A 25,398-nucleotide genomic window follows, 5' to 3' on the forward strand; every position below is an offset into this window, starting at 1 on the left:
TCCTCCTACCTCTCTGACTATTATTTTTGCATCTCCTATTTTGACTGTATTTTTCTCCACCGACTTCTAAGACAGAAATGCCCTGATATTCAGCTTTCTGCTCTTCTCTCACTACATTCTTCCTTCCAAACAAGTGCGGAGAATGTGACATCCTGAGTTTCAGGCATACTTTCCATTTAAATAAGTGACAAAATCTACTTACTACCCTAGCCCACAACACCCCAAACTCACATTTCCAGTGCTATGTTGGGCCTTCTTAGTGGACTTGCTCCTCCCTAACCCTATACTTACCTTGTCTGAAATAACTGTCTTCCTTCCAAAGCTAGTTTTCCATAGGGAATTTTTTTTTTTTAAAGTTTTTTTTTTTTTAAGATTTTATTTTTTTCCTTTTTCTCCCCAAAGCCCCCCAGTACATAGTTGTATATTCTTCGTTGTGGGTCCTTCTACTTGTGGCATGTGGGATGCTGCCTCAGCATGGTTTGATGAGCAGTGCCATGTCCATGCCCAGGATTCGAACCAACGAAACACTGGGCCGCCTGCAGCGGAGCGTGCAAACTTAACCACTCGGCCACGGGGCCAGCCCCACTATAGGGAATTTTTGTGGTTTTATATTTTGTTACTGGTGACCCAAATTCAACATCTGAAAATCATTTTTGATGTCTCCCTCTCTTTTACCACCACCTTATCCAATCAACCTCGTTAATTGTTCCTGTGAAATCTTTTTTCCAGGTATCCCTGCCATCTGGTTCTCCCCAGTACAATCCTTCAACTGCACTACCACTGGAATGATTTTTCTAAAATGCCACTTCCATCCTGGTGGTCTCTTCCTCAAAAGTTTTCAATGATTCCCCGTTGCTTACAGGAAGATTCAAACTCTGGCACTTGCAGCCTCCACAACCTGACATGAGACCCTCTTTCCAGGCGCATTTTCACTCTCTCCCTGCATGAACCTTCTAACTCAGTCACACTGGTCTGCCTACTAAACCCAGTAGATCTTTAGGCTTTTCCATTTCTGCTCCTTGTCCTAAGCCACTTTGCTGCAATGTCTTCAACTGCTTCCCTCGCTGTCACAATCTTCCATCCTCCAACTCCCATCTCTTTTGTGAAGATTTTGGAAGATTTTAATTCTATCTCTTCTGACTTTTGCCTCCACACTACTCATTTGGCTCCTGTCACTTAATGACTGTGTTGATTACTCTTTTTTTCATGCCTATCTGTGTGGTTTACTCAGCTAGGCCATGTATTTGTTGAAGACAGGGCCTTGGGTTTTTTGTTTTTCGCATCAACCTTAGCATCTAGCACAGTTCTATGTCATAGGAGGCACACACACACAAAATTTTTGTCGATTGATGCAGGACATCATCCTACAAGCATAGTCAGGTCAATGTAGTTCTTCTTACCCAATCCCAGAGCTCCCACTGACAACAAAGAGCCTAAAGTCTTTTTCCAAATTCTTTACTTTTCCCACATACACGCAAATATACACTCACAATATCAGTCACCATCATAATATTCCTATAACTGCAATTCTTAGTCTTTTGGGGATTTCGAAGCTATCAGCATCTTCTCTTGTTAATTTTTTACAGCATGTGGAAAGGTAATTCTCTTTCAAAAAATGACCTTAAGATTCTATTTCTTTGGATCTTACCTGGTAACACAGTCTTTCTCCCTATAAGACCTTCAGCTTCAATAGGTAAAACTGCTACACTTCACTTTATGACTTTATTGATTTTGTTTAAGTCCAGTTTAAGTAAAAGAAGTTAAAAAAAAATCTATTTTTTAACTCAGTTTTGCATTTTATCTCTGAAAGCTAACAAGATTTGTATGTGTTAGCAGAAATACAGCAAGTGGGTAAAACCAGCCCTTAGACTTGTCGACCTTCAAACAAGAAACAAAGACTTGTACTATAGAAAATATTATTTGAAACTCATATTGGACTAAAAAACTACAAATGTGCATTTGTTCACTAAATTCTCTTGATTGTTTGTATTCACCCAATCATCTTTTCATACATCAAATAGTTATAAAGCAGGTAGTATTTGAGAAACACTGTTGATGATATATATATCCTGCTATCAAGAGCTATTAGTCTAAAATGGACATGAAACACTTCCCCAAATTAGTATAATTCAAAGTATAAATGGTTATAGACATTCACAATCCTAATATTATCTGCTCATGTAGATGTCTAGATAGACCTAGAGATAGTGATAGCACAATTTATACACACACACACACATATGTCTATTGCAATGGGCTGAATGTTTGTGTCCCCCCTCAAATTCATATGTTGAAATCCTAACACTCAGTGTGATGGTATTTGGAGATGGAGCCTTTAGGAGGTCATTAGGTCACGAGAGTGGAGCCCTCATGAGTGGGATTAGTACCCTTAAAAAAGTGACACCAGAAAGTTCTCTCACCCCTTCTGTCATGTGAGGACACAGGAAATGGGTCCTCACAAGATACCAAACACTAAATCTACTGGCATCTTGAGCTTGGACTTCCCCGCCTCTGGAACTGTGAGAAATAAATGTTTGTTGTTTAAGCCTGCCCCCGTCCCCACTGCCCCCGGTCTCTGGGATTTTCGCTATAGCAGCCCAAATGGACTAAGACATACGCATATATAATAAAACAGACAAATCAACATAGAACATCTATCACTGACTCTTGATTTTGTAGGAAGAGAATGAACTGAGCACCTACAATAGATCACATACAGTGGTATCTCACTTAAGTGCTATCTCACATTAGGGTATTTGCCCAGGTTTTTCAGGACAAAACACTTAAATCTGAAATATTAAAATAATTGAGACAAAATTGCCTGCGATGTCACCTGCTAGGAGGCACTCTTCACCCAGGGTGCTGCTCTTCACATTCGTGATGGGCTCCTCACTGAGCCCTTACCTCTCACGCCCACCTCAGACGTTTCTGGGCTCACTCTCAGCAGGCCGCAGCTTTTCTAAACTCATCCTCTCTATCAGATTCGGGGCCTCTTCTGTTCATAATGGGCTCAACGTGATTTTGATCCATCTGCTGATATTCCAGATACCAACGTTGACGCCACACTCTTGCTAAGGCCCAGGACATCAGTGCAGGGCCCAGGCTTACCTCAGCTTGTGCTAGGCTTACTGAGCTCCTTCACCATGACCCTGCAAGCTGGTTTCCATATCCTGGCTACCCAGTCCCAGAACAGCCCTGCTAAATTGGAGCAAGTAGAGCAACAAATGTTCCTTGTTTTCTGCCTTGCCATTCGATAAGCAGTGAACATTGGAAGACACTTTTGAAACATCTAGATAAGCGAGTTCTGTGAGGCATGAGTGCCAAGTCCAGGTTTTGACCTTTAGCAAGTTCAGAGTTTGCTGCCAAGATACAACCTATTTCGTCAAACACAGAGGACACGCTCACGTTTCTTCTTCCTTGTCTACTTGCTCACTGACAGGGCACTGCTGCAGCAACAGATGAAGGTCTTGGCTGCTGGTGTGGTTTTCCTGGTGGGCCTGGGACATGTCGTTCATTTGACTTATCAGTTCAAAGTGCTGTGCTAGCCAAGTAAAGCAGTTAATCATATGTTACCCATCAGCTTATATGGAAACTTAGATTTTTGTCTTCTTCAATTTAAAAATCCAAAAAAGGTGAACAACTTTATACTTTACTTCTTTGGTGAGAGTAACTATTAGGTTAAACTGTATGCAAATGTCATTTTTATCAGTCAAAAATGGTAGAATAGCAGTATTTAATATGGTTCAACCTAACGATAAATTCTTATCAAAGTGTATGGTATCTTAATGAATCCTTGTGGTAGGATCAAAACCATTTCTGAATAAAAGTAATTCCAGAATGATAAGATCCACGTAAGAGACAGTGTAGTCTTGCTTTTACCAATTGTTACTTTATGATTACAGGATATTTTGAATATTTTTATATTCATTAATAGTAAACATTTTTGTCTGCATTAAACTATGATAATATAATATTTCTACTTTAGAAAGATAAACTGTGTTGATAAATAAATGGCTAATGAAATGCAACTAAAAAGAAATGTGCTCTTTACAGCTCATAAACTCATAAAATTGTCAAACACAGGAAAAAGATATCTGGTTAGAGAGTTCTTGTGTTCCATATGGTAATCAGCTAACATTTTATATTGCTGCTAAAGAAATAAAATGAGTGTTACTTTAGAATTTGCTCTAGCAAAATAGCAGCCTTGACCTGGGGACAGAGGAAGAAAATTCAAGAAGGCAGAAGAAGAAATTGACTGCAAGCCTCCTCATACCCTGCATTATCCAGCAACATATGCAAGCTACTACCCAACTCCATTGATTCAACAAATATCAGTAAAGGGTTGGGTCCCTGACGACTTTGAAATCAGAGAGCCTGGGTTTGAGCCCAGGTCTAATTTTTGCGCTGGGGCCTTGGGAAAATTACTGAATCTTTTGAAACCCCAATTTTTAAATCTATAAAATGAAAATAATAGCATTATCTAGCCACAGGGATTTGCCACAATTAAATGAGATAATGTGCTTAGCTCAGGACTTAAAATTTAGGCAGCCCTCCAGATATGTTACAGTATTTACTATTGTTTTGTTCCAAGCATGTGCTAGGCAATCAGGACACAAAGATGAATAGAAGAATCTCTCCTCTGGAGTACCTAGCATTGGTGCAGAGATTAGGAATTTCACTGCAACAAAATAATAGCCAATTACTTTTCACTATGTTCATATCCCAAATGATCCTAAGAAGACAGCATATGAGCATCACATTGAGAAAACATCTAGGATAAGTTGAATCTAATCATGTGCTAAGTACCGATGAGCATCACTTTCCCCCTTCCATATGTCTAACACCACCCATAGCATCCATAGTGGAATCAGCAGTTTATAGTATGGAGGGAAACTGTTGGACTTGTAGAATTAGAGAACTGGTGAAGAGTTATGTTTCTCTGATTACTATACACAAGAGTCATTGAAATATAATCACAGTCACCAGATTTACCTTCTCAGTAAGAGAAACACCCCAGGTACATCAAGTGGTATCTGACAAACATATTGCCATTTAGCTGGAGCCTGTAGAATGTGGGACTGCATACTCTAAGCATTTACCGTAAGATCACAGCGCCAGATGACCAAACTTTTGTTTAGGGATGTAATCATTATATTTTCAAAGGTTTACCCTGAAAGACCAACCAAGTAGTACAATGCACATTTCCCAGAAAAGCAACAATTTGGAAAAAAGGAAACAACTTAATGGGGGGTTGTCTGTCATGACTCCAGCCTCACCATCTCCTTCTGCTCTCTCTTTACTTCACTCTATTCACAGTGGCCTCGCAGCTGTTCCATAGACACACTCAGCCCACTCTTGCCTCAGGAACTTTGAATTTGCTGCACCCTCTGCCTGGAATGTTCTTCCTCTCAGATACGCTCCCTCACCTCCTTCAGGTCTTTATTTAAATGTAACCCTCCTTCCCTGGACTGACACTTACAAACCCCTGGTTCATGTCATTCCCTTTGTATTGCCCTTCCTGGCTTTAGATTGTTTCCTTAGCAGTGATACTATCTAAAATACTGTATTTGTCACTTATTTGTCTTGTTTACCTCTGCCTCCCTTGATTGAGTGTAAGCTCCATGAGGACACTGATTTTGTTGTGATTCATTTTGTTTACTATTATGTCACCACGGGCAAGAACAGTGACTAGCACATGGTAGGCACTCCATAAATATTTGTTGAATGAAAAGATGAAAGCCAGACATACAAGCACAAGAATACAAACACAGGAACACAGCTCTAAACATTAGCACTGTGAACTCCAAGTGACTGAGGCAGTAGGCAGAGCAGCACACTTGGACAGATGGGTCTGGACAGAGTAGGGACAGCAGCCTCAGGTTCCAGCCTGCCAGTAGCTGTCACTAGGCCATCTCACTTCTCTAAGCCTATGCCAGTCACTGACCTTTCTCTAAGCTGGTGCCAACCATATGTCTTTCAGCTCAAAAGGTACACTTCTATTGTTGCTCAATAATGCTGGGAAGGGCATCTACAGCTGTATTTCCCAGACCCCTTTGTCTGCAGGCTTCCTGTTAGCTCCTGCCATTAGAGGAAAACAGAGAAGGACTGGAGTCAGTAGGAGAGGAGGAGGGACTTCCCTTTTCTTGCTGATCCTGTCAGCATGCGCCCAGAAGTAGCACCTGGCCAGGCCTCCGGCGTATTTTGGAACACCTGACCTGCTTCAACCTGACTCTCAGCCATGCCAGGAGCAGCTGGGCGCCTCATACCCCTTGGAGCTTTGGGCCCAGATCTTCTATGTCCCTCTTCTCCTTGGTTCCCAAGCCTTCCTACAGCTACTGGCTCAGGGTTACCTCAGAATTCCTCTTTTGCTCTTTAATCTGTGTAAGGAATTTTTATATTAAATCCGTCTGCCGAAATATCTACTGTGATTTCTGTATTCTTCACATCTCTGTACTCTAACTGACTAAAGACCTACACATCTTACCTATAAAATAAGAAGGTCTCTTTCAGCTGTAAGAATATAGTATCTACCCCTGGGGTTGGCAAAGTTTTTCTTAAAGGGCCAGATGGTACATATTTTAGGCTTTGCAACTACTCAAGTGGGCCATCATAGCCTGAAAACAGCCACAGACAATATATAAATGAATGTACATGGCTGCCTTCCAATAAAACAATTTCTAAAATCAGGCAGCCAGCCCTGGCTATAGTTTGACGACCCTATCTCAACATTCCTCAGAATTGTGAGTAAGATAAAAAGAAACAAAACTGCACCCAAAATCAGTTTTGAAAGACAGATGTTGAGACCGAAACTGTAATCACCTCGAAATAATATCAACACAAGACTCCAATATATACAGCAGAAAAGTGGAATGGGCAGAATATTCAGGTCTCAAAATTCCAGTCAAGATGAGGATATCTATGGCCACTGGTGAAGAAATGCAAGGCCAACAGGATCACTTGAACTATGTCCAGTTTACATTGCTCAATTCACTCTGCCTTCACCCCAGCAAAGAGCCAGGAGGTTCAGCACATGCAGGAAGCTGGCACTAAATATTGCTTTATTATTATTTTTTTTCTGACTATAGTCACTTCCTCTCACCTTGTCATGACCCTTCTGGAAATAAACAAGACTGGTACAATAATGGCCAAATTTAACACTGATAAGGCTTCTATGCCCCACTGTTTTGACTGACATTAAGCCAGCGTAAACAAAGAGATGAGAAAGAGTTAACGGGTAGAAACATCTTAACTATATGGAGAAATGACCCACAGTCCCGTGAAACTTGTAACTATTTTAGCAAAGGGCTGGTTTCTCTCAAAAAATATTCAAAAGTAATTGCAGTGAAGAGAAGGTGTTACAGTGCAAGCTAAAAACGATTAGTTTGTGTGACAAGGAAAACTGATTCCAGAACATCAGTATTTGGGGAAGCTGAAAGCTCGAATACTGAATCATTGAAGAACTTTCCAGAAAGATTTACAGGCATAATCATTGAGGCTACCCTCTTTGACAAGTGTTTATCTTCCAAGATACAACCAAAAATCATCATTGGAAAACAAAACTGCCACAGAAATTATCCTTTCCGGCATTCACCAGGCAAAACTTTCACAAATGTGAGATAAGTATTATCACAGTACCTACCTCTGGGACTGTTAAAAGAATAAAAAAGTTAAAAATATATAAAGAATAATAATTGTAAATGCTTATAGAGACCTTCCAATGCACTGGGCTATTCTAGGCATTATATACTTATTAACTTACTTTCATCCTCATTTCACAGGTAAGGAAACTGAGGCACAGATAGTAACTGGACTTAAGTCCCATGACTAGGAAGTACCAGAGCCACATTTGAACTAGGCAATCTGGCTCCCAAGCCTGTCGTTATAACTCCTGCTGTAAACAACCTAAGTATTTGGGAGCGTGATCGTACACAGTAAGTGCTATGTTGGCAGTTGTTGTGAATTGGTATAGATGGATTAGACTTTATGGAAGTGTTTGAAGTCAATGTTTGAAACTAATATAAATTGGGAGGTTGGTAGTATCATTTGGACTTGGGTCAGTCGGTAGGTTACATAAGAACATAATTTGTTCTAGCGCTCCAAAGTCAAAGGGGTACCAATTCTTTCTGAAAACCCTTGAATTTCCTCTCTGGGCTGTTAGTAAGGACAGCAACTCTGACTTCCTGAAAAACAAGTTGTACCACCCTCATTCTCTTTTCCCTGGTACCTCCAGTAACTCTCATCATCTTCTCCCTAACTCATAAAAAGTAGTCAGTAAGCTTTATAATAGATTTCTTTCCTTCTTTTATTTTTTTTCACGTTTCCTAGATTTTAAACATAACACAGTCCTGAATAGCTCAGGCCCTGCAGTACACATTTTCAAAAGAGTATGAAGTTATCCAATGAAAAGATTCAATGATTCCTCTTTCAGAGCAGAAGCTACCATAGGGGTTTTTGTTCTATTCTGCTTTCCACTTCTCTCTGAAGTGGGCCAGCCTGTGCCTCAGAGTCTCGTCTTCTTCACCCCAAGGGACTTTGCTTTCATCTCTTCTACCTCAAGTATCTTCAGTTCCTTGCCACTGCTTACTTCCACCCTGTCCCTAAGCACGCACAGGGTGCACCCATCTTAAAAAATATTTACCTGACTCTGCTGCCTCCTCAGCCATTTCCTTATTTCTCTTTCTGTATTTATTAACAAATGTCTCAACTAAACAACCCACATCTGTCCCCTTTATTTCCTCACTGTCCCTCCTCTTGCGTCTTGATCTCTGTCTTACTTACCTACACCACATTCATTTCTCCCTCCTCATCGTCTTTAACATTTACTTTCTATGCTATATATTCTGTCAATTAATTAAGCAATTTTTTATCATCATTTAATTATTTAATCTGAACAGTCTCATCTTAGTTAGACTATAAGTAAGCTGAAAGGATGAATTTATTTTATCTTTATCAAACAGTGGCTAGTACCATACTCTACAAATAGTGGGTACACAAGATCTCATACTGGATGGCTTGATCCTATGTTTATGAATATAAGAATTTTAGGGGCCGGCCCTGTGGCCTAGTGGTTAAGTTCATGCACTCCACTTCAGTGGCCCAGGGTTTGGCTGGTTTGGACCCTGGGCGTGGACATGGCACCACTCATCAGGCCATGGTGAGGAGGCGGTCTCACATGCCACAACTAGAAGGACCCACAACTAAAATATACAACTATGTACTGGGGGGGTTTGGGGAGGAAAAAAAGAAGAAAGCAGGGAAAAAAAGAATTTTAATCAGGGGGCTGGCCTAGTGGCACAGCAGTTAAGATCGCACATTCTGCTTCAGCAGCCCGGGGTTCGCCGGTTCGGACCTCAGGTGCGAACCTATGCCCTGCTCGTCAAGCATGCTGTGGCAGGTGTCCCACATATAAAGTAGAGGAAGATGGGCAGAGATGTTAGCTCAAGGCCAATCTTCCTCAGCAAAAAGAGGAGGATTGGCAGCAGATGTTAGCTCAGGGCTAATCTTCCTCAAAAAAAAAAAAAACTGAATTTTAATCAGAATTAAAGCAACATTAAGAAATGTTCATAAAAATTTTTTTTTTGCATGAACTCCGAGATAATTCTTTTAACTCACCAAATATTTATCAGGCTATGCTAGGTTAAAGAGTATTTCCCCCAAAATCATGTCTACCTGGAACCTCAGAATGTAACCTGATTTGGAAATAAAGTCTTTCCAAATGTAATTAGTTAAGTTAAAATGAGGTCATACTGGATTAGGGTGGACTCTAAAACCTGTGACGGGTGTCCTTATAAGAAGGCCACATGAAGACATGCTTTTGCTGACTTGGAAGATGGTGAGGACCATGTGGAGACACAGAGGGAAAAAGGCCTAATGAAGATGGAAGCAGAAATTAGAGTGATAGAGCTATAAGTCAAGGAACACTAAGGATTGCCAGTAACCCCAGGAACTAGGAGAGAGGCAAGAAAGGATTCTTCCCTGGCACCTTCAGAGGGAGCACAACCCTGATGACACCTTGATTTTGGACTTCCAACCTCCATAAGTGTGAGAGAATAAATTTCTGTTTGTTTTTTTTTTCCTGAGGAAGATTCACCCAGTGCCAACATCTGTGCCAGTCTTCCTCTATTTTGTATGTGGGTTGCTGCCACAGCATGGCTGCCGACAAGTGGTATAGGTCTGTGCCTGGGAACCTAACCCAAGGTTCTAAAGCAGGGCATGCCAAACTTACCCACTAGACCATGGATCCAGCCCCAAATTCCTGTTGTTTTAAGCCACCCAATTTGTGTAATTGGTCACAGCAGCCCTAGTCACCTAATACAACACTCACTGTATTCCTTGATGCTCTGGGCACTAGAGATATGAGTGAACAGAACATGAAAAACTCCTGCCCTCACGAAGCTTACATTCTAATTGGGGAGACATAGGAACAAATAGTAAGTAAATAATGCCTTATTTTAGGTGGTAAGTGCCACTGAGAAAATAAAGCAGGGAAGGAGAAAAGGAGTATCAGATTTGGGGATGCTGCTGTATTCAGTATTATGGTAAGGGAAGGTCCCTCAGATAAGGTAGCATTTTAGCAGAGACCTGAAGGAGGTGAGGGGGTGAGCAACAGATAGCCCAGGGAAGACAGGGAAGAGGAATCCCAGTAAAAAGATCAGCAAGTACAAACCTCTGAGGCAGGATGAGTGCGCAAGAGGGAGAGAGTAGGAGAGGAGCTCAGAGAAGAGGTGGGGCTCAGATCACAGGGGCCCTGTAAGCCATTGTGAGGGCCCTGGTGTTTATTCTGAGAGAGATCGGGAGCCATTGAACGGTTCTGAGCATAAGAGGTTGTAAACTGACATGTCTAAAAATGATCACTGTATTAGTTTTCTATTGCTGCGTAACAAATGACCACAAACATAGTGATACAACACCAGCATATCAGCAGAGAGTTCTGTAGGTCAGAAATCCAGCCTGGTATGGCTGCTCTCTGCTCAGGGTCACAGGGCTGAAATCAAGGTGTTGGCTGGGATGAGTTCTCATCTGGAGGCTCTGGGGGAAAAGCTGCTTCCAGATTCATGCAGGTTGTTGGCAGGATTCAGCTCTGCATGGTTGTAGGACTGACGGCCCTGTTTCCTTGCTGGCTGCCAGCCAGGGGCTGCACTCCCCTCCTAGAGACTGCCCACATTCCTTGCCACATGGTTCCTTCTATCTTCCACATCAGCTGTGGCATGTCAAATCCTTTTTGTACCTCAGATCTCTAATTATCCCTTCTGTGAGTAGCTACAGAAACTCTGCTTTTAAAGGCCACATGTGATTAGGTCAGCCCCACTCAGGTAATCTCCCTTTTTTAAAGTTGACTGTGTCATATAACATAACCTAATCACCAGAATAAAATCTAGCATATTCACAGTCTCAGAGATGAAGCGGAGGTTAGTACAGGGTGCGGGAAGGAAATTTGGGGAGTCATTTTAGAATTCTGCTTACCTACCACAATCACCTTGCCTGTTGTGTTGAGAATACACTGTAGGGAGGCAAGAAGAGAAACAGGGAGATTTTTGCAATAATTCAGATGAGAGGTGGTGTCTTGGACCAGGGTGCTGCTAGTGGCGAAGGTAGTGAGATATGGTCAAATTCTGAAAGAACACAAAGGTAGAAATGATAGGATTTGCTGACCAATTGATGTTGAATGTGAATGAGAATGGAGTTGAGAACTGAATGGATTTTGGCCTCAGTAACTGGAAAAATGGAACTGCTGTTTGCTGAGACACGATGTACTATGGAAGTAATCAGTTTAGGGGGATATAGAATTTTGGGAGATGTTTCTTTGAGATGCCAATAGCATCCAAATGGAGATGTCCACTAAGTAGTTGCTTATATGTACACAGAGTTCAGGAAAGAGGTCTGGTCTGAAGATAAGAATTTGGGCGTTGTCAGGTTATAGATGGTGTTTAAGGCCACGGGAGTGGATGAGATGACCTAGTGGAAAGAGGGATGGGGTTCCAGGATGGAAGCCTGGAGTAATCCAAGGTTAGAAGTCAGACACGAGGAGGAACCTCAGGAGAAAGGATGGGAGCATGCAGCGAAGTAGCAGGAAAACTAGGAGAAAGTAGAAACCCAGAGGGAGGTGGAAAAGGATGATCAACTGACAGGGCACGTGAGACTCAGAGGGAGAACTGAGCTCTGGACCTCACAATACAGAGGTTAAGGGACCTCGACGAGAACAGAACCCTTTCACTAGCAGGGTGAGGATAAGCCTTATTCCAGTGGCTTTAAGAGGGAGCAGGGAGAGGAACTGCAGACAGTGATAATAAAAAACTCTTTGAGGAGTTCTGTAGTAAAGAGAGCAGGCAAAGGGACTAGGAGATTGGCAGGGATGTGGGTTCCGGAGAGAATTTTTCTCTCTCTGTTTTTTTTTAAGGATGTGAGAGATTACAGCACGTCTATATGGAGGCAGGGGAATGACGATTCAGCGGCCAGGGAAAACAGCTGGAGCCATCTCTGATTAAGCCAAAGGGGATGGGGTCAGTGCATAAAGGAGGGCCTGACCTTGGGCAGGTGCCGGCAGAGTTCATCCCTCACCCTGGGAGGGGAAGATGCAGGTGAGTGCGCAGACGCAGACGGGCTGGTGGGAATTGAGGAGGTTCTCTTCTGATGGCTTCCATTCTTTTAATAAAATAGGAAGCAAGGTCATCAGCCGAGAATGAGCTGAGGAGTGGGTGCTGGAGGTGTGGGGAGAGAAGACCCGTGACAGTGACAGAGTTCAACACGAGAGCGGGCGAGTGAGCAGGTGGGGTGCACTGGGGATAGTCAGGCAGTATGGAGGAATCACTTGATGTTGGGTTCTGGATTTTCTTTTCAGTGCAGTTAAACCATTTTCATCTTAATGAAGTCATTACCATGAAGCTTAATTTTTTCGCCTGGAGATTTAACAACAAAGACCTGAGTCATCAATGAGATTCTTTTTGGTCCATGTCAAATTAAACAGATGATAGCTTCTAGACATTGTGAAGTTATTTTGTTTGCTTTTGTTTGGTTTGTTTTGTTTTTATGGCCATTAATTATTTTAAATCCTACTTTCCTGGGTCAACTTTTGCAGGTCTAATTTTTACCATGTATTTTAAACTTTTTATTTTATGTTGACTGTTTCTGTCATGTTTTTCCATTATGAATTGGATAAAATATGACACTTTATAAGTGCTTTTTATGAGAAAATTGAGAGTAATTCCCCTCAGAAGTTTCTGACCCACTCTATTGTCTCAGATTTGTATCTTAAATATTGCAAATTCAATTCTTCCCTATTCTCAATCACTTTGGATGCCAAGAGAAAGTAAGTTCTTGGCTCAAAATGCCTTCAGGATAAAAAGGCAGCATCAAAACACTCTGCTTTGCAATAAACTCAGGAGATTAGGAACGGAAGTGAGAAGAGGAGAAGGAGAGGGTTCTATGATCAGATTCTTTGGAGATCAGAGCTAGCTTGACATCTAGTCTCATTTGTTAGAAATTAAATCTTTCCAAAGTGATGGAAAGAAAGGAATAATAAAATATATGCTATGCCTATGTAGACCACCCCCCACTTCTTTCTTTTAGAATTCCCAATTCAGCTCAGGTAACTACCCTTCCCCTTCCATGTGCTAAGGAAGGAGTTTCCTCCTTGTCCCTGAAAGATGAGTCCTGACTAATCTAGTCCGAGCTTTGTACTTCATTCCTCTTGCCAGTGATTAGTTTAGAAAGGACAAGCGACACAAATCTGGCCAATGAGACATGAGGGAAAGTCTGCCTTGGGCCAAGGGACTTCTGGAAACCATTTTCCACCCTGATAGAACAGGCTATAAATGAGGATCAGCATCCTCTTCTGTCTTGTGAAATAGCTGTGCGAGCAAATGATGTGTTGCTGCAGCAGCCGTGCTTGACCCTGAGAGCACCAGCTTGAGAACAAAAGCCCACAGTCTGAGAATGGCAGAGCTGAAAGACAGAAAGACGCTGGGTCCTTGAGGATGTTGCTGGACCACTGCATTAACAAACTCCCGAACTGCCTTAGTTTAAACAAATTTTGGTCAGGTATTCTGTTACTTGCCGCCAGAAACATTCTATCTGATACAATCCTCATACAGAATCTGGGGGCTCTAAATTGTTGAGGACTAAATAGGTAAGTGAATTACATGCCTGGGAGCCTGCCTGGTGGCTCCAGGATTGAAAGGACTGTATTCAGGCCCATTAATTATTAACCCTTTATGCTTGGTTGGTTTCTGTACAGACTTCCTGGGGCAGCATTTATCATTTGCTCATTAGTGCTTTTGCAGCACTTTGATAATTTACTAGAAGGATACTTAGCTCTTTTTATTACGGTTAATGTTTACATTTCCTTTAATATTGTGAATTATTAGAGGACAAGGGCCATGTCTATCATCTTTAAATGTCTAGTGACCAACAAAGTGCCTGACATGTAGAAAATGCTCAGTAAATATTTGCTGAATTGGAGGATTACCTTCTGTTGACAAATGTGTGTTGGGTGCATCATGTTGAAGGCCCTGCCTCCTGATCCCTGAAGCGGATCCTGTATGACGAGGGAGTTAGGTCAGAGGAACCACTGCAGATTAGCTCTTGTGGGAGGATACAGCCATGAGGGCAAGAGAAAATTCTCCATGTCGACCGTCCAGCCAGCTGTTCAAGGAGCCATCCTTATTTCTGCTCCTTACCACACGCTTCACATTCCCATACACTGTCCTACCTCCAAAACACAGCCTGGTTTTTTTCACATCTCCGATACTACCACTCTGTCTAATCTGCTATCATCTCTCACCTGGACAAATTTCCCCCACCCCCATTGTTATCTACACAGGAGTCAGAGACACATTTTAGAGACTGAAATAAGATATGCCACATTCATGCTTTGAATAAAGAGAAACTCCTTTCTGTGTCCCTCCATCCTCTCTATCACACTTTATAGTTGTCCTAGCAGGTATTACTGTCTGAAATCACTCACATGCTTGCCTGCCACCTGCTTGTCCCATGGATTGTAAAGATCATTGGGAGTAGGTCCTCATCTCTACTGTTTAGGCCACATCCCCTGTACCTGCAATAACACCTCACGAGCAGTAAGCATTCATTACATGTTGGTGAGTTAACAAATATTGTGTCTTAGCCCTGAAGAGGTGTTACATTTCATACTAAAAGAGTTTCTCGCCTGGAACAAAAGAACAAAAGAAAATGACAAGGAAATAGGAGACATCCATGAAACTCACAGACCTGAGCTTGAGCAGGTCAGGCTTTAAAACAACTGAGCAAAACAAGGAGGTCTCAGGCCCACAGAGATGGTGTTAAGGCTACAGGGGCCACCCAGCCAGTTTTGGGGCACCTGGTGTGAAATCAGGGAGGAAGTGGTGGTAGTACCCACTTGAAACTCACCCCTCCTGCTCCCTCTTCCTCTTTTATACATCCTGAGCCACCATGGCCCTGAGGGTGCCAGGAGCAAAGTCCCTGCTGGCTTTGACTCTGCCTTAAACTACCTCTGCTTCTTGCACCTGAGATGCTGAAATATGTGACCTAAGCCCATGAGTCTACTTGCTTCCCCAGTGAACCAAATAATGAAGAAAGTACACATTCATGTGTATAGTTAATTAGAGCAAATGGTTTATCAAGTTTTAAAAAATCTCCTAGGAAGTAACAATTTTGAGGTATGATATAAAACTGAAAATACAGTACTTGGCAAAAATAAAACAGCTAATTCAGAAGTTCTAACTTTGTGGTTTCAGTTTACTCTCAGATAGAGAGACACACCCTCTTTCAGAGGTCATAATGGAGCTGTGAGGACTAAAGGTAAAAATATTCACAAGATACTGATTTACAACAATGAAAGGTCATAAAGCAATGATTAATCATTAACTTATAAAATCACCCACCAAAGCATTTCTTTAAAACAGTCATTTATGGGAACCAGCAGACTCAGGAAGGCTAGAAGTCAAAAATTTGGATTCTCAAGTCTTAGTACTTATTCACAGAGCCCTAAACTTCTATGCCACAGTTTCTGCAGTGTAGAAAGTCAAGATATTCATATCTTTTTGTGACATGGATTATTCCATGAAGTTCAAGTGAAATAATACAATGTGCATTGGCAACAAAGCAAGTGTCATTCAGTGCGAGTAGTAAATCTGGACCTACTACTACTAAAACTACCTAATAAGACCAGTTAAAGTGGGAGACGTCAACCCTGGGCTGGAAGTTGTTGCATATCTATGGCTCTCTATAGGAACGGGGGCATCAACGGCGGGTGCTTTTCCTCAGAACATTTAGCCTTCAGGGATCAGCAGCCATAAAAATTTTAACACAGGTATATAAATGGGAGTTGTAACATTTACACTAATAGGACCACATTAATTTTTTTTTCAGTTGAAGTATAATTGACATACAATATTATATTAGTTTCAGGTATATAACATAATGATTCAATGTTTTTATACATTATGAAATGATCACCATGACATGTCTAGTTACCATCTGCCACCATACAAAGCAAGTACAATGTTATTGACTATATTCCCTATGCTGTACTTTACAGCCTCGTGACTTATTTATTTTATGATTGGAAGTTTGTACCTCTTAATCCCCTTCAGCTACTTCATCCATCTCCCTCTGCCCTACCCCACAACTACCTGATTGCTCTCTGTATCTGTGAGTCTATTTCTGTTTTGTTTTGTTTTTTCACTCGTTTTGTTTTTTAGATGCCACATATAAGTGAAATCTTGCATACTTGTCTTTCTCTGTCTGACTAATTTCACTTAGCATAATATCCTCTAGGTCCATTCATGTTGTTGCAAATGGAAAGATTTCATTCTTTTTTATGGCTGAGGAATAGTTTATTATGTATGTATATCACATTTTCTCATCTATCAATGGACAGTTAGGTTGCTTCCATATCTTGCCTTCTGTAAATAATGCTGTAATTAACATAGTGGTGCATATATCTTTTTGAATTAATGTTTTTGCTTTCTTTGGATAAGTAGCCAGAAGTGGAATTGCTGGATTGTATGGTAGTTCTATTTTTAACTTTTGGAGCAACTCCAGGTTGTTTTCCATAGTGGTTGTGCCAGTTTACATTCTCACCAATAGTATACAAGGTTTCCCTTTTCTCCACATCCTTGCCAGCACTTGTTATTTCTTGTCTTTTTGGTAACAGCCATTTTGATAGGTGTGAGGTGATATCTCATTGTGGTTTTGATTTACATTTCCCTGATGATTAGTGATGTTCAGCATCTTTTCATGAGGGGCACATTAATTTTACACTTGATTACAAGCTTACAGGATTATTTAGCGTTTAAGAGCACCAGCTCTAGCATCACACTGCTGGAGTGTGAATCCTAACTCTGTGGAACTTAAATCAAGTTCCTTATCTTCTTTGGTAGCCAGCCTCCAAAATGACCCCTAACGACCTTCACCCCTAGTATTCATGCCGTTTTGTAGTACTCTCTCACACTGTATCTGGATTGGTTTCTGTGACCAACAGAATACAGGAGAAGTAATGGCACATCACTTCTGAGGCTAGGGCATAAAAGGTACTGTGGCTTCCTACTTAGTTGCTCTCTTGGATCCTTCATTCTAAGGGAAGCCAGTGGCCATGACATTCTATGGAAAAGCCCATATGTTGGGGAATTGAGGCCTCTAGCCAAGAGCCATGTGAGAGAGCTTGGAAGTGGATCTCCCAGCCCCAGTTAAGCTTTCAGATGACATCTTGACTGCAACCTCATGAGACCTTGAGCCAGAACCACACAGTTAAGCTGCTGCCAAATTCCTAACCCACAGAAACCATGAGATAACAAATGCTTATTGTTTTAAGTTTTGGGGTAATTCATTGTGCAGTAATAAATAACTAAAACATCCTCTCAAAGTTTCTGTAAACTGTAAAAATGGAGATGATAATAGTATGTGTCTCAAAGAGTTGTGTAAGGATCAAATGAGAAATATACTGAAAGTCCTTAGCCCAATACCTGGCACAGAGGGAATACATGTTGGCTATTATTGCATCCTTGTGTATCTTCTCTTCCACAAGCAGGGTGGTCCTGCATGTTATAGTCACATTCTCAGTAGGCATCAGCATTTTGTTAAGTTGTAACATTTCAAGGATACCTATCTGGCTCTAGTCAGTCCCTTTACATTGTCTTTCTCTAATTATCAATTGGGCAAACAGTCTTCTCTTTTTCTCTCTGATCTCTTTGGTGATGAGAGGCAAAATGTCTAAGAGAGGGAAATTTAAGGCATATGCTATGGCCAGGGAACCAAAAACCAAAATAGCTGGCCTGAAAAAGACCAACCCATTGACCTCACGAGACCTTGACAAAGGTTGATAATAGTTAACTGAGCTAGCTGGAGTCAACTCGAGCTTTTACAGAGCACACTGTTTAGAAATTGTCCTCAGAAATATACAAAGCTTTCATTCAGGCTCATTTCTGTGCTTTTAAATCTGGAATAGATCCTGGATTTCCTCAGGCAAACTTCACAGATATTATCTTTTCTTTCTCTGATTATTCCTGTCTTCTTCACATTTGGGTTTTCTTTTATTACTCAAAAATGGGTGAGCAGTCAAATTTCCTATGCGCTGAAAGAAGGTATTGAGAAAATTTACTGCTAAAGCATTGAAAAGAACAAAAAAACAACAGATACGTTTCTATCCCAAAATAAAACTCAATAATAAAACTATTTGGCAAATAACAAAACTCAATAATAAAACCATTGACAAATAACAGAACTCAATAATAAAATTATTTGCCAAATATTTCAAAAACTCAGCCTACGATATAATGTAAAGAAGGAGATAAAAGTCACACAAATACTGAGCGAGGAGGTTTTATTACCACTAAGCCATGAGGATTTCTATAATTCCACTAAGAATAAAATATTTTTATATATTTTACTGCTGATTCTTTGGGAAACTGAATGTTTAAATATGCAATATCCTTCTATAATAGGATATTTGAGGGATTTAAAACAAAATACAATCCTTTATTATGTATACAGAAGGAGGTGAACTTTTAATTTTGCTTGGTGAAATGAATTCTCTCCTGACCTCAAGGAGTTTTTATTCTAAAAAAAAATATGACAATAGTATTAAGTGTCTCTCTCTCTCCTCCAGCTCTGGGTGGGTCTAGTCCTGCTAAAGTCAGAGTTTCATATGGAAACACTTGACCTTGTCTTAAACCAACTTCTCAGGAGATGAACTTGGGTTTGCTCATTTGCTCCTCCTTTCTTTTGACTGTTTAGTTCTTCGCTTTCCACTTAATCTAGGACTTTGTTTTGTTTTTCTATCAAAATCTTTCTTTTCTTTTCTTTTCTTCCTTCCTTTCCTTTCCATTTATATTTCCTCTCTCCCACCTCCCTTCCTCTCTTCCTTCCCAGTATTTGTTTGACTTTAAACCTAGACAGACAATCTAGAGTATATTTCTTGGGTGATGACTCTGTATCCTTTGTAAGAATGCTGTTCTTTATTGTGGCACAGCCCAAGAAAGGTATTGCTGATATAGTGAAAATGTTGCATTCTTGAACTTTCATCTCTGTCTCTTATGATAAGGGAGGAGTTGACACAAGATGATTTCTCTTTTCTCCTCAAATATACACACATGTCAATTAAGAAATATGAGAAGGAAATAACTTAGTGGTAAGTGTAAATAAAGCACACAATGAAACCACATCTCCACCCAGTTGCCCCATAGGCATCCTTAGCCACCCTCCCCCTTACTTCCTACATTTCCAATTACCAAAGTCTAATGGTTCACATTTGAGTTGCTCTATAGCCTCCAAATCCTGCTCTGCACCATCAATCTTCTGGGACACTTCCCTGGCTTCCCTTCCAGCCTTGCCACTTCACCTCCCTCTTCCACTGTCATGCCCAACTGTGCAGGCGTGCTCCGAATTCTCCAGTATGCTCCATCATCTACAAGATTTCTGTGAGAAATCTTCCCCTACTTTCTCAGAAGTGATCCTTCTAACCCCCAGGGGGGTTTACTCAAGCCTGTCTAAATTACCTCATTGAATTATAACCATAGTTAGATGGAGACGTGAGAATCTCTTAGGAAGTCCCCACCAAGCGGACTTTCTTGAAATATCTGTTCAAATTTCATTTGGAGAAGACACTAAGTGCTATTTAAGGGAAATGGCAAGACAGGCCCTCCCCAGTCTGTGTGCTCCACCCAGTAAAAGAAAATCCCTGTAGTTAACTTGACCAAACCCCAGGGAAGGCAGTTGCATGACCCAGGCTCCTGGCCATGTTGCTGTCCATCTCAAGTGGCTTATCAAAGTTCAGTGTTCCTTCCAATTTTCCTTAACTAAAGTTCCAATAAGTACAGTTTTACCCATCCTTCCAGGGATGCTGTGGTGCCTCCGTTATGTTCTAGAGATAAACGGGCTATCCAGGTTACTTTGATTCGTTTGTATATCTGTTTCCCACTAAACTATAAACTTCTTGAGGTCAAGGACCTTTATATTTATAAAATTTAATCTTTGTATTTGCAGCAACTAGCACAGTGCCTGGAACATAATGTAAGCCATGTGAATTCTGATTGTATGGATGACCCATCCTTTTCCCACAACAAGGCTTTGTGTGTGTGGTTGTTTAAATATACAAAATATTACTTTATGAAAACAGTTACATTTTAACAGTTCACCAGAAAGAGTCAAATGTAAGTGGACTGATGCCTGCCATTTAATAGTCCAAAATGATGGTAACCATTACTTTCTTAAGTAACCAGAAGTCATTATCAATAAGTCAGCCCACTCAGTTATTTAACCTTTGGCATCTTTGCCCTGGCCCTGAAACGGCGAGGCAAATGTGGTTTTTGAGAGCTCTACAAACGAATCCCAAACTGTCACCTTGAAATCTGGATAAGACCCCTCAGTATGTAAGCACTGTCTACGCATTTCCTGGTTGGCTAGACCATCCAGAGACAATGCTTCAGTAGGCTGCCAGAGTGTGTAATACTGAAATGAAAGTAAATATTTAAAAAGAAAGTCGGGCCAGAGGAGACCCAGACTAGTTATTCTCACTTGCTTGCCTCCAGTAGTGTTTATCCCATAATGTGAATGTTTTATATTCAGAGCTTGGGCTAAAGTGGAAGTTAGGCAAGGTAAAAGAAATGAAGGGGGCTTTCTATGAAAGAATCCACAAAACATCACTGATCCCACCTCCCTCTGAACATTAATGCGATGATTTAGCTCTGCAATACTTACTTCTAAATAGTTATTTCCCTGCATCCCAACTCTCAAATTGATGAATTTTCATCACCCCTGAAGGAAAACCACTGGGTCCTCAAAACTGTACTTTGGGGCTTTCTTTCTTATATTTTCCCTCCCCTTAAGCCATCTTTACTGCTGTGTGGGATCTTTAAACACTGTCTCTTTTCCTCTGAAGATCATAACCGCAAACGTTTTTTAAAAATTTAATACGTATTCAATTTAAGTTTAATAAAAAGAAATCTTAAGACTTTCCCCTAATTTCAGGAATCATGTATGTTTTACATAAAAAGTGGCTGCTGCAAGGCTCGCAGCCTAACCTCCAGAGACCTGGTAAAGTGAATCCAGCTGCTACACTCGAAGCAGCGACAACGCCTGGGAAGCCTCAGCCACAACCTGGTGCGCTGGTCCAAGCCCCCAGCAGCAGCTCTAGTTGTCCTCAGGGTGCTAAGACAGAACCTGACCCCGGTCTCCAACTGTCTTATCTTTTTCAAAAGTTTCAAACTTACTGCCTTTGTTCAGCAGAACCACGGGCACGGTGATGACGGTGACCAGCACAGCAGTCCCCAGCAGTCCCAGGAGCACCTTCCACACTGTCTGCAAGCCGGTCAGATCATGTTCAGTTAGAACAAGCCGTCTGGCCCCAGTCTGGGTAAGAGGGTCGGGGCCTGGGCTGCACTTGAGGTAGCAGGATTTGCCGATGGGCACGCATTGGAAGAGGGGCACAGTGGGCTGGGAGGGTTTGAGCGCGCCAGTCCGAGGTTGCAGGAGCGGTTTGCCCTTGAACTTGTGGCTTCTGAGCGCAGTAGTGTTTGCTGCTCTACGCCTGCAGGTCAAAAGCCAAGTGAGGGCTCGGGCGTGCGTTTTTTTGGGTGGCTCTAGGGGTCCTCCAAAGCTCGGCGACTGGGTTCTAGCAGAAACCCCGCGGGGCCGAGAGCTGAGAGCTCTGGGACGTCCTTTCACCTGTCAGAGGGTGGCCCTAGAGTCTCCGCCTAATGGGAGTCCCTGGTCCTGTTCTGCGAGCTTTTGGGGCAATTTAAGGAGGGTTTGGAGAAGCAGCACCTACCGCTCGCCCCTGGGGCTGGGAGGGCGGGAGGCGCGCCGCTCACTCACCTTCATGGTCGGCGTCTCGGCGGCACTGAGCGCGCGGGCCGGAGCGCAGGCAGAAGGCAGGCGCGGCGCCGGGACGCGCGGCCAGCTCGGCTGCTGCGGGCGCCGAGTCACTCGGCGCTCCCGAGTTGCGGCCCGAGTTAAACATTAGTGAGCGCCCAGCCCGCTCGGATGAAGGGGCGCGAGCGGCGTGGGAGAAGGCGCGGGGCACTGGGCACTGGCATCCCGGCCGGGGGGCGCCCGAGAGGCGCCTCCTCCCTGCTGTGCGGGGCGCGCGGGGCGCGCGGGGCGCGGGGCCCCGGGGACGCGCGGGGTGGGGTTGCGAGAGGACGAGCTGGGTGAGCCGTTGCCCGGCATCCCACGCGGAGACCCGAGGCCGCCGACGCGGGGGCCGTGTCTGTCCTAGCTGAAAGGGACTTTCCCTCTCAGCTCCTGCAACTTAGCGCGGCCGGGCAGCTGAGCCCAGAGTGGGCGTGGGGCTCTGCAAACTCACACAGCTCACTGCTGGCAGCTGGAGCTTGAACCCAGGCCTCGGCCTCTTGCCAGTGAAAGGTATGTTGGGGGAAAGTGGGGTGTCTGGAAGGCAAAGAGAGAGAAAAGGTGATTGTTCACTTATGAGTGGCATTTAGGGGCGGAGTATCTGGACTCACCGTCCGCAGGGAATTTCTGACGTGTTTTGTAGGCTTACCTTCTCATCAAGATGGCAAAAATAACAACACTAACACTAATGTGGAACTTTTCCCCAGGTGTTGCTCTAAGCATTTATTGTGTTTATTTTACAGGAAGGAAGCCTAGGCACAGAGAGCTTAAGTCACTTGGCCAAGTCAGAAGCTAGGAAGTCCTGGACCCTGAATTCAGAGTCCATGCTGTTAACCACTACTCCATGTGGCCCCTCGTCTTTCAGTCTTGCAAAGAGGATTTGGAGAAGAGATAAAGGTCAAGTGTGGCTTCTTCCCCCAGTTCCTCATTATGTCCTGTAGGTTTGTTCGTTCATTCCTTCATCCCCACATCCTCCCGTTTATTCTACCCATTCCATAGATACTGGAGTGGCAACAGTGTACCAGATTCCCTTCTAGATGCTGGGGATCCAGAAGTGGGACAAGACAGATGAGGTCTGTGCACGCGACACTTTCAGTGTAAAATACACAGGGAAACATTTGCGTTTAGGGGCCCTCTAAGCTTACTTCCTCACTAAGTACTCCTACCTCCTACAAGGCCTCTTCAGCTTGCTCACTGCAGCTGAAAAGCAAAGCCTCTGTCCATAGTTAGAGGTAAAAGATTAAAAATGCAAAGTCCTACGGGGTGTTAATGCATGATTATGAGTAAATTCAAATTTCCATCCTTTATCTCCAGTCCAGACTTTGCTTCTGAATTCAGGGATCTTTTTCCCTTTTGACCATCAATTGCTTATGATACATACATATGCTCACCCACACCCACCTCCAGAGACTCAAACTTCATCTCCTCCATCAGCCTTGCCTCACCTACCCTTCTCTGATCATCTCTGTCTTCATTAAAAGTGTATCCATTCACTATTCACAAAAACTGAAAACTTCAGTCATCTTAGATTGTTTTTCCTCACTCTCCTCCATTTACTTAGCCAGCGTTTCCTCTCAACTCTACCTTTACAAGTGTCTCTCAAATTCATCCCCCTCTCCCTCTTCCAACTGCTGGGGAAGGTGAGTCAATAGTGTTACTGGAGTCTGTGCGCTGGAGCTGTGAAGAGAGGACATCCAACAAGAACTACAGGGAATGGTGCCATACTGGGGGCTCAGTGTTGGCCTCTGCTCTCACCAGCTTGTACACTCGGCAATGAAGGAGGGAAGCCACAAGTGACATCAGCCTTGGAGAGGGAAATCTATGCACTTGGGCCCATGCTTAACCTCCAGGCCTGCACCGTGGCACTGTACATTCTGCAGGCCCTGGGGAAGCTGGGGGGAGGTTCACTGACGTAGGATATGTCATATGATGATGCAATGGGATAGATCATCTTGTTCTCTGGAGGGCATTCCATGAGACACAATTATCTTCACACTTTGCCTACTTTAAGAGATACTTTCCCAAATCTCTCCTACCCTGACCTCTTTGTCACCAGTCTTTCAATCTTGTTTTTTCCAAGTCCCTAAAGAGCCAGCTGGCCAACACATTAGCTGCCATCTATGAGTCAGTATAGATTTTATATCAGGCCATCTCTCTTTCTATGCAAAATGGAAAAACAGATGTACTACTCAAAGTTTTGTCTGTTATGAAGATTTCTCTTTCTACTGTATTTCTGGGCATTCCTCAGTAGGGCTGTGATGCAGCAGCAATCCACTTATAACTGGTACCAGCTTACTTTGCATAAGGCTGACTCTTTTCCCTCCTTTGTTATCTGGTTATAGGGAACTCCCCATGAAGCTATAGGTGTGTGTTGAGGGAAAGACATCGAAGCAGTGGGAGAAGACACCATGGAGTCTAAGTTCTCTGCTCATGCGATTGTTTTGTGCCTTCTGGACCTCTTGTACTCATCTGCTATATCTTACAGATACTATTTTCACTTAATAATGGGATACCACTGAATATACCCCACTTCATCATTTGGTGGATCAGGTAATGGCCAGTTAATTATAGGTAGCTCAGGTTGTATAGTTGGTGTTATGAGTTGAATTGTGCCCCCTCCAAAAAAGAAACATTGGAGTCCTAATTCCCAGTATTTCAGAAAATGTCCTTATTTGGAGTTAGGATCTTTAGAGAAATCATCAGATTAAAAAGAAGTCATTAAGATGGGCTCTAATCTAATATTGTTGGTGTCCTTATAAAAAGGGGAAATTTGGACACAGAGACTGACACACACAGAGAGGAGAGGATGTGACACGGGGAGAAGATGACCATCTACAAGCCAAGGAGAGAAGCTTGAAACAGATCCTTCCCTCACAGCCCTCAGAAGGAAGCAACCCTGCTGATTTCAGACTTGCAGCCTCCAGAATTGTGATGCAATAAATTTCTGTTGTTTAAGCCACTGAGTTTGTGCTACTTGGTTACGGTAGCCCTAGAAAACTAATGCTTTCATTCTCTACCAGGGCCGTGTAGAAAGAGCGAGGCCGATTTTCATAC

The 25,398-nt window shown here is 42.6% G+C and overlaps 1 protein-coding gene and 1 long non-coding RNA gene across 2 annotated transcripts in view; one reads left to right on the top strand and one right to left on the bottom strand.

Annotated features, from left to right (window-relative positions):
* Positions 1-22,465, bottom strand: part of DPP4 (dipeptidyl peptidase 4) — an 86,574-nt gene extending 64,109 nt beyond the window's left edge. The window contains exons 1-2 of the mRNA XM_046659904.1: positions 22,309-22,465; positions 21,705-21,792 (exon numbers count right to left, since the gene is read on the bottom strand). Of these exons, the coding sequence (XP_046515860.1) occupies positions 21,705-21,792; positions 22,309-22,314 (94 nt within the window). The 5' untranslated portion in view covers positions 22,315-22,465. The remainder of the gene's footprint in view (positions 1-21,704; positions 21,793-22,308) is intronic.
* Positions 22,466-22,715: 250 nt separating this feature from the next.
* Positions 22,716-25,165, top strand: LOC124238739 (uncharacterized). The gene is made up of 3 exons (XR_006888353.1): positions 22,716-22,857; positions 23,088-24,894; positions 25,108-25,165. It is a non-coding gene; the product is annotated as an uncharacterized LOC124238739 (long non-coding RNA).
* The last annotated feature ends 233 nt before the right edge of the window (positions 25,166-25,398 follow it).

Source organism: Equus quagga, chromosome 4 (genome assembly GCF_021613505.1).
Source record: "Equus quagga isolate Etosha38 chromosome 4, UCLA_HA_Equagga_1.0, whole genome shotgun sequence".
Classification (NCBI taxonomy): domain Eukaryota; kingdom Metazoa; phylum Chordata; class Mammalia; order Perissodactyla; family Equidae; genus Equus; species Equus quagga.